General features: G+C 39.9%; 1 protein-coding gene across 17 annotated transcripts in view; it reads left to right on the top strand.

Moving 5' to 3' along the window:
• ptprdb (protein tyrosine phosphatase receptor type Db) overlaps nucleotides 1–16,026 on the top strand; it is a 63,895-nt gene that overhangs the window by 12,266 nt on the left and 35,603 nt on the right. For 13 of the 17 annotated variants that reach the window (XM_035530004.1, XM_035530008.1, XM_035530015.1 and 10 more), the window contains exons 6-7: nucleotides 13,320–13,463; nucleotides 15,718–15,863. In XM_035530004.1, the coding sequence (XP_035385897.1) occupies nucleotides 13,376–13,463; nucleotides 15,718–15,863 (234 nt within the window). In that variant the 5' untranslated portion in view covers nucleotides 13,320–13,375. Of the gene's footprint in view, nucleotides 1–286; nucleotides 591–10,991; nucleotides 11,012–13,319; nucleotides 13,464–15,717; nucleotides 15,864–16,026 lie in introns of those variants that run through there. The other 4 variants (XM_027026514.2, XM_027026496.2, XM_035530003.1 and 1 more) reach the window with 3 other exon arrangements.

Genomic DNA, 16,026 nt, shown 5'->3' with positions numbered 1-16,026 from the left:
CAACATAAGAGGTCAAATAAACAAGGATCACGCCTACTATGGTATTTTAACCTTATAATCGTATAAGGTTTGGTTGTCTTGGGTGCTCCACTGTGCAAACGCACTACTCAGAACAGTTTATTTCCTTGAACCGGAGATGCATTCTGTGGTTCTTGACGTCATCTTGTCCTGCCTTTAGCCACTGTCCTGCTGGAGAGCTCATTCACTCATCTCTCAGCGTGTGTGTGTGTGTGTGTGTGTGTGTGTGTGTGTGTGTGTGTGTGTGTGTGTGTGTGTGTGTGTGTGTGTGTGTGTGTGTGTGTGCGCGAGAGAGACTTGGTATCCGTACGCTCGGTTGCACAGACAGCGTTCCTTGTAGCAGGGGAAAGAAAGGACTGCTCGACCGTTGAAGGAACTAACAGCACTGTACATTTGATAATCAGCAGTACCGTCGCTTTTAAGTAAGTAACCACGATAATACTAGGAAGACGAAGCGTCTGGATTATGGTCATCATTCCGCGAGTTTGGAGGCAGTAACCTAAGGTGCAGACGATAGGCTACAGATTGATAAGACTGGATTGAAATACCGGACCGATGGTAATGCCAATCAGGTAGGCGAACGGTAAATGGTTATTGATAACTTGTATATAATAACGAAATTATTTCCTTAATAAACTGCCGGCTTTGTGACAATCATTAGTATGTAGAATTAGGAATATGGGATTTTCAAACTCGGGTGTAGTCTGTTGTATGCAAGGCGCCTGGCTCCTCCTTAAATAGACTATTCCGACTTTTGGCTCATGTTTTCATAGGAAAATCACGCAGAAATAGTCTGACGTGCCGATCACTGAACTGTTTTTAATCAGTAACATTGCGTTTAGCGACTTCCAATAATGTTCCGAGTTTTATATGGTAAAACATAAAAGGCTTCAGACTACAGGATGGGGAATTATGCTGAACCGGCACGGTTCGCTTTATACAGGTTTTTTGTGCAATTGAGGCTAACTAAATATCTTTTTAATGATATTGTCATATTTTACTGCATAGAGGGATATTTAGATATTGACGGCTCAGCGTTAAATGACGTTTCAGGTAGGCTGTGTAGACAGTAAAGGCGTATTTAATTAGGAGAGTCTACTAGACGTTGCGCTTAGCTTTAAGAATTATGTATGAATAAAATTACTGATTATGACTGAATTTTGCAAAATCGCTCCTAGTATCGCAGCAGTTGTTTCTGAGAAACATTCAAAAGGTTTTGTATGATGATGTGTATGTTTTGTCCTAGGTGTATATGTACATGTTCTTGTTGGATATTCGGTGTCCACACTTGGATAGTAAAATAAAAGAATATGAGCCCCCCTCCCTTTTTATGGAAAATATATTTAAAAGTCAAAGAGCCAAGTATTTTAAATTACTACTAATAATAATGGTTTTGTAAAGGCTTAAGGTAAAAGGGTGTGGATTTGGGTTATGGTTAGTTTTCAGGTTGCAAGTTATACTATATTCAAATGTAGATCTCCAAAATGATATTAAAACATTTTTGTATGAGAGAGAGAGAGAGAGAGAGAGAGAGAGAGAGAGAGTGAGTGAGTGTCTCTTTTGAAGAGGGTTAGGAAGTGAAGAGATGGACTTGGCCCCAGGTCTGCAGCTAATGTTTGCACCTCCTCCCAAAACAAAAGATTGATAGGTAGAGAATGAAAGAGAAGGGGAAAAGTATAAAATATTTTCCTTCTTTTCCATAGGAGCCTCTATCACATAGGAGCCTCTGTCACACTATCACATCGCCACAGGGTTGCCTGTTTATGAGCCAGGTAGACTCCACTTTTGCGGCATATGGCTCTATATTAATAATGTAGATGCCACAGCAGCAGTTCAGCTACATGGAGTGCATTTCTGTTTGTTCCTGTCATTTATAAGGCAGGTCTTATGGGCTACTAAAAGTGCTTGGAATATCATAGATTTACATATGTATGTAGAATCAGGCTTAAGTTTAGGTGGCTGTAGTTTCAGCGCTTTTTGATGGGTGTTGGGCTCCTTCCTCCAGTTGAATCAAAATATGTAGGGTGTGATCACAAAAAAGAAGGCTGCAATTCAGGGTGGAATTCTTGTGCATTTAGTAAATGGATGTTCTTAGTACGTGATGGTCAGGTTAAAAAAGAGCCGTCACAACCAGCTAAGTGCTACCACACCTAATTCCAAGGTAAAATCTTCTGGGTGCCAGAAGTGCACACATGAGCACACAGTTGCTAATTCTGAAGTTATGGGCCTGTTGCAGTTTTTGTGGATTAAATTTTTATTATTATTATTTCACTTTAGGAAGTGCCAAAGTAGGGGTCTGCTTTTCCTGCCTCTCATTGAGCTAACAGAACTATGCTATGTGTTCGAGGCATGTATTCTGTTGGTGGGGTGCGCTTGTTGTTACAGTGCTCAGCAGTGGCCTGGCAATACAGGAAATGCTGATTAGCTCTGGGAGAGTTTTATGCATGTCATCTAAGTTTTCAGTATCTCAACACTGAATATAGGCTGCTGGCTAGACAGCCATTTTGCTGCCTTCTGCACTTCCTTTCTAAGTCTTTTTTAACTTAATTTTCTCCCAGTGATAGTTATTACCATTTCACAATCACTCATCGTCTTCTCCCTTGCATAATGGCATCCAGCCTAGGAGGATGGAGGCTATTGCTTCCTCTGTGGCACTAACTGTATGTTTTTAAACTGCCATTTGCCCCAAACACATTCCGAGTGGTTCTTCATGCCTGAACTAACAGTGATCCTTGATTGGCTAATCTCCTTCTACCAGTGAGCAACCAAGGAGGAACCGAGCCTTATTTCTAGACCAGGCTGGAGTGGGACTGGCCGCAGGCAATAGTGCCATGGCAGACAGCTCTTTCATAGGGCTGAGTATCCACCGGTCATCACTCTCCATGCTCATATAAAATTCAGCACACACTGTCCAAGGAGTGCTGCTCCTTTATAAGTCTTCTGCCACCACTCACCCATGCTAATGGGGGTTTTGCACAGTTTCATAGCTTTCCCTTCTGAAACACCTGATTTAACTTGTAAAGCAATCATCAAGCCAGTCAGTTGAACTGAGTGTGGAAACCATGAGGCTGTACATTGCAGTTTGCACTTTCAGTTAGATTCAGGAATTAGTGCTCCACATGCAAAATTCTTTAGAACCTTTATCACAAGGCTGTGTGTTTTTACATTAAACTTTTTAAAAAGTTTATTTATTTAATGTATATCATTTGTGAATGCTAAGTGTGCTTCAGTAACAACTGTTCATCAACGTTGCTTGTTAAATAACTTTACAGCTGGTTTTAGGCACTCCTGGTTCTACCCTACCATGGGTAATGCCACAGAAAGCACACAAATCAAATGGAAAACAATGCATATGGTTTCAAACATTCACTCATTGAAAGTTAAACCTGTATTACCAACCATTTAGAATAGGCTTCATATGCAAAAACCCTTTTTTACTCATTAATAACAATGTTGGTGTAACCGCCCGAGTACCGCAGGGCACGGAGCAGGACGCACAGACTCCCTTGACTTTGACAGAAGTTTATTAACACACGATATAGACGACAACAGTGGCACTCCCACATAACATTAAAGATGAACAGGAATACACACTTAACATTAACAAAGATTATATAAATATTGAAGGTGGCTACACAAACGAATGTTACCACTACATAGACATTGACAGCGACATCTACATAGACAATGACCAACAAAGGAGTACTGACAGGAGTTTAAATACAGACAAACATTTCACTCTGCTCTGTGTATATGCTGCATTAGTGTTTGTATTACCATGAGTGTTAATCAAAGTTGGGGATTTGAGAAGCCTTGCAGTGACTTGTCTTGTAACACTTAAGGTTCACAATTTGAGAGGGTACAAGCAGGCCTTAGACCACCATAATCTCCTCAGGCCTTACATCACCATGAAAGGGCAGAATATATACCCACAGCATCAGGGTGATGATTTATCGCTGGCTCACTGTTAAGATGCAATTAGGAAAATGACCACAGGTGTGCTGATGAAGGTAGATTATGAATAATCTATTGCTATTCATTCTTTCACTGAATATGAAAATGAAATGCTTCCCACACAAGCTTATGGCATGTCTTATTAGCCTTCCTTATTCAGCCTTGTCCATACTTGTAATTACTAAAATATAGGAGCATTAAAATGTGCATTCACAAAAAGTAAATTATTTATATATGGTAACCTGAATGATTTGCTACATGGTGTTTCCATAGCGCAGGCTTTTATGAGTCTATTGATTGTGGATATTAGTGTAGTTTTGAGTTAAGAAGTCATGGGTTTATCAAACTGACTGGCAACAGCCTAATCCCATCATTGCTGAAGCAGTTCTATTATCTGCTTGAATAAAATGACCCACTTGTGTGACATTATAGCTGGCAGGTAGTTCACTCTGAAGCCTTATTAGCATAGTGCTTTTCCTGCAAAACAACTGGGCAAAGTCACGACACAGGGCAAAGGATAGTATACCAGCACTAGGTTTTTGTGTGGAGGTCTTGCAAAACACACTCACAGCAGTAGCCATTCTGCAGCTATCTAGCTCTCCTGGTGCTCAAAAAGAGGAAATCAGGGAAGAGTACAATCACTGGGAGATGGAACATGACTGAGCTCATTCCAAGACATGGGTTATGACTAGACTTTCATTTTTTTCTGTGACAGAAGGGCTGGTCGTGACCGGAATCATCTGACATACAGCTGATCAGGTGGCATTGCGTTTGGATTGCAAGTCCTGATCAGCAAGAGCAGAGCAATGTTTGTATTTTTTCACCCCTGAAGTTTGAACATGTGCAGTTTGTGATAGAGTCATACATCTAGAATAAACTAGCCTTGACACTATGTGATGATCGAGGAGGGTGTGAACATGATTGCAGAGGCGTGAAAATTTTAACAGGTGTAGTTGCACGTAGACTTAGTGCTCAGATGCTAGGCAGAGTTGTTACACCACGTAAGGAATAATGATGTCAGCTGTTTTAGCAGGCATTATGGTTCAAACATTTTTAAAACAAGCTAAGATGCCACCAGGAACAGGTCATTTCTATTTATTTATTTATTTATTAACATTTTTCTAAAAATTGGTCCCAGGGCAGTGGTAGCTCAGTGGTACTCGGAAGGTTGCTAGTTCAAGCCCCACCACTGCCAAGTTGCCACTGTTGGGTCCCTGAGCAAGGCCCTCAGTTCTGCTTAGTCATAATTGTAAGTTGCTTTGGATGAACCAAATGGTGACACGGGATCTTGCATTGAATAAAATGTGCAATGGTTTGATGCTGTAATGTCACAGTTAGGTGACATTCTAGCCAGGTCATTTAGCTTTCATTCATTTTTCATCACAATAACTTTGTTGGGGATTTGTGCCCTCTGCTTAACTGTTCATAAGAGGCATGGTTATTAGTAGCAGTGAATCATGGTGCTCATGGTAAACTTCTGTTGACCACCAACAGGCTTGAGCAATTTGATTTCCATACTAGTTCCTTAATACCATTGGAAATTCTGTCACCTGTATAGCAAGAAAGCATTATGTTAATATATGTTTTATGTAAATTTATATTCTTATTTGACATGCAATATGACTAATAGTCAGCTTGTATCTACAAAAACATATTGTTAGTTTCTCCCTATTCATGATATACATTCCTAAACATTTTTAATATTTTATTATGTTTAATTTGTTTCGCAATGGGATATTATAATAATATTGTACCATTTCTGCTATTATCAAATAAGAAAATTCAACTTAGAAGGCAGCATTTTCCACTCATTAAAACTAATGGATATATTTTGTACTGTAAGTAATCTCATCACTGCTATGGAATTAAACTCTCTGTTATAGCTCTTTGTATGGGTAATATTATTAAATGCTATTTCTCACAGAAAGTCTGAATATTGCCTGGGACATTCAGTTATGACTAATATACTTTACTTTTCTGAATCTTGTGCTGAAGTGCCATTATTTAGATTCAGTTGTGTCAAAGTAGCAGACCCCTTCTGGCCACACCATTCCCCAATTGGATCATTTTCTCAGATGTAGTATTTGCCCTTTATTCGCTGAGGGTTAAAGAGAGCATTTTGCTAGTATTTTTTTTTTCTTCTCAACCTGTATTATTATTATTATTATTATTATTATTATTATTATTTATATTTATATAGGAACTTTTCTCAGTCTCAGCATGCTTTAAATACACATATCAGCTTTTTACAAACACTCACACACCAAGTGGCAGCCAATTTGCACACAGTGTACTTAACTTTTAGAACTGGGTGCAGCGGATGGGGAGGATGGTTAAGACCTGGTTAAGACCAGGACAGAGCACTAGCCATCACTGGACATACATGCACACAGGTCACATTCATACAGGGCAATTTAGAATATCCAATCAACCTAACCTCCATGCTTTTGGACTGTGGGAGGAAACCAGAGACACCAGAGGAAACCCACACAGACACAGTGAGAACATGTAAACTCAAATCAAATCAAATTTATTTACATAGTGCTTTTTACAACAGTTGTTGTCACATGTTTACAATTGTCCAAGTCCAGTCCCCCAGTAAGCAGACCAAGGGCAACAGTGGCAAGGAAAAACTCCATAGAGCATGAGGAACAAACCTTGAGAGGAACCAAGACTCAAAAGGGGGGCCCATCCTCCTCTGGCTGACAACGGTCACCACAGTAGGAACAATTTTAAGAGAAAAAAAAAAAATAATAATAATAATAAAATGAAAAAAATAAACAATGAATGTCTATTCCTGTTTTCTAGAAGTCCTAGTCTGGTTCCGATGGTGTGCACATGTCCAAAAAGGGCACACTGGAACATCAGCACTCTGCCGCTCTCAGCTCCATAGTGTGGGAGCTTTATAGGAACAGGCTTGGCCCCCTGCAGTAGATTTTCTTATTCTTGGTACTAGTAAAAGGTCTGCACCTTTTAATCTAAGCAAAAGTGGTGGATCATAATTTACTAGGAGTTCTCTAAGGTACTGTGGGGCAAGACCATTCAGTGCTTTGTGTATTTTATTAATTAATACAAAATTTTACTGGGAGCCAATGTAAAGAAGCTAAGATAGGAGTGATGTGATCAAATTTTCTAGTTCTAGTAAGTACTCTGGTTGCTGCATTTTGAACTATCTGGAGCTTGTTTAGGCACCTAATGTACAGCCAGATAGTAAGGTATTACAGTAGTCCAATCTTGAAGTGATAAATGCGTGGACTAACCTTTCTGCATCATGTGAGGAGAGCATATTCCTAATCTTTGCAATGCTCCTGAAGTAGAGAAATGCAGTCCAAAAAATATTATTTACATGCATTTCAAACAAGAGACTGGGATCCATAATAACTCCAAGATCTTTAACTGTTAAAGAAAATGTGATTGGGAGATTATTACCTAGCTGTTTCTGGGTCTAATAGAAGTACTTGTTTTGTCAGGATGAAGAGAGACATCCAGTGTCTACATCCAGTGTCGGACGTCCTATATACATCCTATATGCATTCCTCAATAATACTAAGATGATATATGTCCTCTGGTTTGTCTGAGACATATATCTGAGTATCATGAGCCTAGCAGTGCAAACTAGCACAGTATTAAGGTATAATGTCACGTATAATATGTTAGCTAACCCTGTTGTATGCTGAAAAGTCTCCATTTCTGTTAACAAACTGGTAGCAAATGGCTAGATAAGATTTAAATCAGGAAAGGGCTATTCCCCTAATCCCAGTATTTTAGAGTCTATGTAGTAAAATGTTGTAATCCATAGTGTCAAATGCTGCACTCATATCAACCTATATAAGCAAAGAACCGTAACCCTAGTCAGAAGTCAACAACAGGTTATTTACTACTTTAATCAGTGCTGTCTTCGTTCTATGATGAGGCCTAAACCCTCACTGAAAGTCTTCATGTATCTGGTTGTGATTCAATTATGAGCTAAACTGCTGAGCTTTTTCTGTGATCTTGGAAATAAATGGAAGGTTTGGGATCGGTCTGTAGTTAGACAGTTGACATGAGTCGAGGTTATATTTTTTGATAAGTGGTCTGATTACTGCTAATTTGAATGATTTAAGAATGTAGCCAATGTTCAAGGAGGAGTTTATTAAATTTAGTTCAATTACTTCAGGTAGGATTTCCTTAAGAAAGTGTGTGCGCAGTGAATCTAGTAAGCATGTGGAGGATTTTGAGCACGATATCAGAGATGTAAGTTCTGGCTGTTGGATAGTTGTAAAGGATTCTAGAGTCCTTTTTGGCTTGGTTGTTCTGATTTCCAAATAGCTGCCTGATGTCACGGTAATACTCTTAATGTTATAATAAATGTTGTAATAAATAGAAATCTCTGGTTATTTTTGTTATTTTCTATTAGGGTCGAGAGATAAGATGTCCAAGCGGTCATAAGTGCCTTTACTTGAGTAGGTTCTCCTTCCATGCAAGCTGGTAGACTACAAGTTTAGTGAGGCGCCTTTTACGTTCTAAATTGTGAATATGATCATTATACCAAGGTACTAATTTTTATCCCTAATTTTTTTATTCTTAAGTGGAGCAAAATCATTGAGAGTTCAGTGGAATACTGATTTTAAGCATTCAGTTATTTGATCAAGTTCCGTGGGGTTTGAGGGTATCCTAGTCTGGGAGATTCGCAATAAATCTAGATGCAGTAGCTGACGTGATCATGCGTCTGGTATGGTAGTGAGGCAAGGTTACTATATTGTGGCTCATATGTAGTTCAAATGAAATGAGGGAATGGTCTGAGGTGGCATCATACTGGGATAGTATGACTGTTATCTATGTCAGTACTTAATTAAGCGTATGTCCACCAGAGTGTGTGGGTTCTCTTATACATTGGGTGAAACCAATTGATTCTAATATAGTACTAAAGGCTGATGTCAGAGGGTCTTGGGCACTATGAAAGTGAATATTGAAATCACCAACACTAATGGTTCTTTCTACAAGAGTGACTAGATTTGAGGAAATCTGCAAATTTGTTAATAAATTCTGAATAGGGTCCTCGTGATCTGTACGTGCCAATTAGTGGAAGAGGCTGGGTGGCTACATCATTAAAGATAGTAAAAATAATTTCAAAGGACTCGAAATCATAACCAGCTATCTGGTTTATGCCTAATGTGTTAGTATAAATAACTGCCTCCATGGACAGTTAGATGAGGGCAGTGTACATAGCTGTAGCCAGAAGGACACGCTTCATTTAAAATTATGATCATTTGGCTTGATCAAGGTTTCTGTTAGACAAAGTACATTAAATCTATGATCTGTTAGGATTGAATTTATCATGAGCGCTTTAGATGTCAGGGATCTAACATCTAACAATAAACCCAGTTTTAGATGAAAATTGCGGGCAGTGTGCTGTGAATCAATTACTTTAATACTAATTAGGTTAAGACATGTTTTTCACATGGAAAAGCCACGTGGAAAGCTATTTATTGCAGATACATAAAGGGTTTGACCAGATTTAGAGAGGGAATTGTTGAGGCACTGCGATTTGAAAATACAAATATATGGAATGTATATTTTTTTAATTTTCACTGTTAGTTTTCTTTTATTAAAGTTCCTATTATATATTAATCTTACTGCATTCTTTATCACTATTAAAGTTGCTGTTAGTTGCTTTCCGTATCGCATCCTATATTACTATTAAAGGGGCTACTAGTTACTTTCTTTAATGCATCCTTTATTGCTATCAAAATGGCACATTATGCAATACCAATAAAGAATCCTTAGGCAAGACTCCTAATCCTACACACCAAATAATACTAAACATGACATGACTGAATGTTGTAAGTTGCTCTGGATGAGAACATGTGTTAAATATTTTCACATTGAGTGCTTAATGTGTGTCTAAAAATCTGACCACTGTAAATATAAATACTTTATTCACTTGAGAGTAATCTGTCATTTTTGTTCTTGGAGGCACTTGTTATCCTTCTAACAGTGAGTCAATAGTATCTAACTAAAGGCTAATTTTGTTAGTGCATGATAATGAGATTGGTGTATAAGTAATTAACATTGATTATTTCACTCATTATTCTCTCCTGCTGGTGTTGAATTACAACTAATCTGTGACTTTACTGAGTCAGCAGCTGAGAATAATGCGCACATACATGTGGTCATGAACACACACGCGCGCACACACACACACACACACACACACACACTCTCACTCTCTCTCTCTCTCTCTCTCTCACATACTTTTGTTTTGGCACAAGGCAGAGGGACAGGAAATATCAGATTATCATAGTGATCTTTACTCTGGCTGGATTAGACAAGATGAGTCAGATGGTGTGTGCACATTGGTATGTGTTTTTGTGTGTGTGTGTGTGTGTGTGTGTGTGCGTGCCTATGTGTGTATGTGTGTGTGTGCATATTTGTGCATGCATGAGTTGTTTTTTTGTGTGTGTATGTGTGTGTATGTATGTATGTGCACATGTGCATATATGAGTGTGTGTGAGTATGTCTGTAGTGTATGTGTGTGCGCATGTGCATAAAGGTGTTAGGTACTGTGAGTCAGGGATTAGATTGACCCAGTTGTTTTCTGGAGAAGAACCTAGAGAGAGTTCTCACACATGCGCATGATGACAGCATATATACACGTTACTCTAGCGATGCCCCTTCCTCCAATGCCCTTCCTGTGTGAATCCCTGCAGGAAGTGACACATGTTGCCTTCTCCTCTCTCACTGCTGTGAAAGCAGGGAAGTCTCTGTATAACGCAAGGGGAGGAAGGTGGAAGGACAGGAGGAGGGCCAGGTAGCACACATGAGTGCGTTGAAGGCCGTTCTCCCATTTCTGCTGATGCAATGGGATATGACAACCATGATGTCCATGGGGGTAGAGTTACCATGGCGATACCCCCTTGCACACAATCCATATTTGATGCAATTTCACTTAGTGGTGTTCTGCTATGCCCTTCTCCATGTCTCTTTCTCTCTCTCTCTCTCTCTTTCTCTTTTTCCATTCGCTCTCACATTTCCTGAAGAATTCTGGCTTTTTGCAGATGTATGTGAATATATTTTACTTACACTGCTTCTGCATCTTTAAGTTGCAATGGCCTTTCCAAAAGTTATTCTGGCCCCTCTGGTGTGCTGCCCCTGGAATGTTCCAAGAGTGCAAACTAAAGATTTGGTTTTGCCCTTGTCATTGTCATATGAAATATCATGTCATGTGCATAATTTAAATCAAAACATGCTACCTGCTTTGCTTTAACAAAGCTGTACATTACCCCCTAAACCCCTGGTTAAAGTAGTGTTTTTCAGTACCACAGTTTGTCACGTTTTGTAACCAAATGTCATTTCAGGGGAGTGGGGGTGTGGGAGCTGGGTGGTGGGGGGTCTCTATGTTGTCCATCACTAAGCAATGAGCGTATAAGCTGGTCACCTTCATGGCTGCGTAGAAGAGCTAGGAAGGTCAGTGCTGGACACTGCCAGAGGGACCCTGATGGAGGGACTGGAGGGACATCTGATGGATGAGCCACATGCAGCTGTCACTAGGCCACTGTGCAGGTGTGCCAGACTTGGCCTGAAATAGACTAGTTTAAAAAGGTTGGTCCAAAGAAGTTACCACACCCTGCAAAGCAGACAACAGAAATGTCATTCAAGAGTATGGCAATCAAACACACCTCTGCCCATAAAGTCTTATGCAGATGTGTGTGGCAGTCATTTGAGGCTCCCAGCAAGTGGAGATGGACAATGTGCAAACGCTAAGACCAACATTTTGAGTGGAGCAAAGCACTGGCATTCTGAGCTGTGCTTGTCTCACCTCAGGATATCAAGCCCAGATAGGCAGGAAAGGTCACATATAGGTCAACTGGCAGCTGGCTGTGTCCTCCAGTTTCAAGGCACTGTATGTGCAGGGCAGATAGACAGAGAGACGGAGACAGAAAGGGGTCAGCGTAAGTGCAAGGGTCTCACTGACCTTCCTAAGAAAGCTGTGCTGGCTGTTTGGCTGGCAACCTGGCAATGTAAATGGGATGGAGCAGTGAGACCTTAATGGCAATCAACTGTGCACAATTTCAGGACCCCGACCCCGCACACAAGCTGTGGGCACTGTTCACTGATCAAGGTGCTTAATTTGGTCGGGGTGAGTAACTTCAGCACTTTGGAGAGTGTCCAGACAGGTTTGGATTGAGTATGCTTGAAGATGACAGGTTGATCCATTGTCTCAAGGTGCCACATTAAAAATAAACATAGAAAAGAAGAAGTAGAGAGAAGAGTGCTTTTTAAAGAACAAAAAGGAACACCTGACCTAAATTGATTTCATTTTTGAGTCTAGACAATATGGAGAATAGACTACAAATATGTGTCTGTGTACTTTCAGGTATCACTGTTGTATGCATCAAATAATTCTCTGATATGAGAGCCAGAAAGTATCATATGTCAGAAATGGGAAGTGAGTTTCACCAATTGCCTTGGTCCCATGATCTCAGCAGTATTTATAAATATAAAGTTGTGATCACCCATGTCACACCATCTTGAGAGTGACAACTGTCAGTTCTCTACAACCCATTCCCAAGTGATCATTTAGGAAAAATCAAAGCTGCAGATATTACTATGTTATACCATGATATGTGTTGCATGGTAATGCATAGTGAACAGAATGAAACCTTGTTGGCACATGTTAGCATGATCACATGCATAATGCTAGGTGCTTCCTGTTAGCTTTCATTTATCATTAGTAAAGTTGGCTTTGAGCTGTTGTGGGGGTGTGGGCTATGCAGTCTTATCTCTAACAGTCTATCTCTGTCTCCAGATGGTTGACTTTTAGAACATCATGGAAATGCTTGCTCATTCTTGCACTCCGCATTTGATTCCATGCTAGCCAGTGAGATCATTTTCACTAGCACGAAAAGCTGCGTCATTTACATGCAACCAAACCCCAAAAGACACAGTTTTCCTAATGGAAGACGCTGTTTGCACAATGTTTTTGCTCAACCTATTCAAGCATGTAAAACATCTGTTTTTAAAATAAATAATGAAAAGCACTATAAACCACACTGCCTGGGGTCTAATGATAAGAGACAAGACAGTTCACATTGCTAATTTTTCATGCTTAACAATATGCTCAACAACTGCGTGTGGATCTTATTGAATTTAGGTAATTTCATGCTGGCCTTGAATGATTTTCTGATGATGTTATTTTCAATGAAATCTCATTTTTATGTTAATGACAAAATAACAAAATCATGTTTTCTGATTCATCAGTGTTGAGTTTACTATGGTCAACTGCTCATTTTCTCATTTGGCCTTTTAATCTTGTGATGTATGAGAATGCGAGAGTGTCTTAGAATGCAAATGTGCTTCTTGTACAGGTTATGAGCAACCGTTGCACTTGGTGAGCTGCAGTCCCAGACAAGCCAATGAGAGGATGGCCAGACGTCACATGGTCTCCAGAGCTGCCATCCAGCTGGTTCTGCTGATTCCGCTCAGTGTGCTGGAGCTCACAGAGTCATATAGTGAGTCCCTCCCTCTCCCCCCACCCCTCACACACACAGACACACACACACACACTTTCAGCATCATGTTCCTTGAATTTCAGGAAGATAATTGTAGGCTATTCAGATGTCACTAATAGAATATTTTGGCCCATCCATGATAGCTATCTACTTATGAAGCCCTGCACACGCAAGATAAATAAACACTGATGAACACTCCTGAACACTCCTAACACTAAGTGATTTTGCATCCTTGTTCCTTAAACAGCAAATATTTCCTGTATTTTGTAGTGACTCAATGAAAAAAAAGTGTAACAAGACTACAACAACTGTTGATTTTTCATGTGTTTCACTATTAATAATCAGTTATTTTGGTGAATAAACAGAATCTTGAGTGAAAGAGGTTAATTGGGATTTGTTTCTTTAAATTCTAAAGGCAGAATCTTTAATCATACCAGTTGTGTGTATTTTTGTGTTTGTGTGTCACCTTATATGACTTCACAATGAAATCAAAATATTCTCTTTGCATACTAAAATCTAGCATATCAATCCAAATTCTGAACAGTATCCATGTACACACATGGTTCTCCATTCAGAACAGTATTCAGTTTCCAAATAATCTTGTGCAGCAGTAAGCATACAAAGCAGAGTTATGTCCACAGGATATTGTTTGATTCATGAGTGTGGTTTTACCATATTCAGCAAAGATTTTAGTTGAAGGTATATATGTTGTTTTTCTTGGAAAGAAGTGGCTTCTTTGCTGCCCTTCTTGACACCAAGCCATCCCCAAAAAGTCTTCACCTCACTGCGTGCAGGTGCACTCACACCTGCCTTCTACCATTCCTGAGCAAGCTCTGCACTGGTTGTGACCCAATCCTCTAGCTGCATCCTCTTTAGGAGACGGTCCTTGCACTTGCTTGACTTTCTTGGGTGCCCTGAAGCCTTCTTCACTGCAATTGAACCTCTCTCCTTGAAGTTCTTGATGATTCGATAAATGGTTGATTTAGGTGCTATCTTACAAGCAGCAATGTCCTTTCCTGTGAAGCCCTTTTGATGCAAAGCAATGATGACTGCACGTGTTTCCTTGGAGGTAACCATGGTTAACAGAAGAACACTTCAAGCACCACCACCCTTTTAAAGCAACCAGTCCGCCCTTCTAATCAGCTTGACAGAGTGATATCAGCTGCCTTGTCCTTGTTAAGACATCTTTAATGAGATCACTGAAATGATGTTAGCAGGCCATTTTGTGGCAGGGCTGAAATGTAGTGGCTGGAATGGAGTAATTTTTGTGATTAAGTTAATATTCATGGAAAATAATGACTGCAATTAATTGCAATTCATCTGATCACGCTTCACAAACCATGAAAACTGAAGCAGCAACCCTTGTGCTAGTCTCAAAACCTTTGGTCATGACTGTATATACATACATATACACAAGTCACATTCATACAGGGCAATTTAGAGTATCCAATCAACCTAACCTCCATGTTTTTTGACTGTGGGAGGGAACCAGAGACCCTGGAGGAAACCCACACAGACACAGGGAGAACATGGAAACTCCACCCAGATAGGAACTCAAAACCAAGACCCTAGTGCTGAGAGGCAAATATGCTAACCACCAGGCCACTGTGCCACCCACTGTCCTTTAGAGACTCATCATTACGCACAATTTTTGAATGAATGCAGAGAGGTAAAATAGCTAGCCCTAAGCTGAATACATTCAGTTCTTTATGAGGTCTAACTCATGAAAACAATAGCACAACTGTAATTGGTACAAAATTGTTACAAAACTGTAATAGCTGTTGTAAAAAGCACTATATAAATACATTTCACTTTGAATGTGACTTAATTGTCTCAAATGTCGGTGTAATAAATGTCTACAGTTTATGAAAGCAATTTTATTTTCTATGCCCTATAGATTCCAGGACAAGCATTTTCTGACTGCAGTTTGGTTTACCTTTCCTACCAATGTTTTTTAAAGAAATTTATAGTATGACTCAACAGGAGCCAGGGAAACAATAATACCCCAACATTACTCCAATAATACTCCAACAAAGTTATACCTATTACTGGAAGCCGTTGCATACTTATGTAGCTCCTAGTGCTTTCATAAAGTATGAACAACCAGTCAGATTTCTCAGGAATGAGTACCTAGGACCAGATGGGTGGCCCTGTTATTATCCCATTTATGTCCATGCATGTATGTCATGGAAGGAAGTTCTTAGGATTCATGCACTCCTCTCAAGAATTCATACCATCTCTTCCTCTCTCTCAGCTCCACCTCGCTTTACTCAGACGCCCATTGATCAGACAGGTGTGCAAGGGGGTGTGGCCTCCTTTGTGTGCCAGGCAACAGGAGAGCCACAGCCCAGAATCACCTGGAGCAGGAAAGGCAAAAAAGTCACCAGTCAGAGATTTGAGGTAACACTCACATACACACACACACACACACACACACACACACACACACACACACAAATACACACTGACTCCAATACAGAATTACCACATACTTGTGCTTATGACCAATGGGTACCTCCTAAAATCTCTCTCCAACCCACAGAGTATGTGTCAGTTTCCCCCT

Source organism: Electrophorus electricus, chromosome 9 (genome assembly GCF_013358815.1).
Source record: "Electrophorus electricus isolate fEleEle1 chromosome 9, fEleEle1.pri, whole genome shotgun sequence".
NCBI classification, from domain to species: domain Eukaryota; kingdom Metazoa; phylum Chordata; class Actinopteri; order Gymnotiformes; family Gymnotidae; genus Electrophorus; species Electrophorus electricus.
This window is presented reverse-complemented; position numbering and strand designations above follow the sequence as displayed.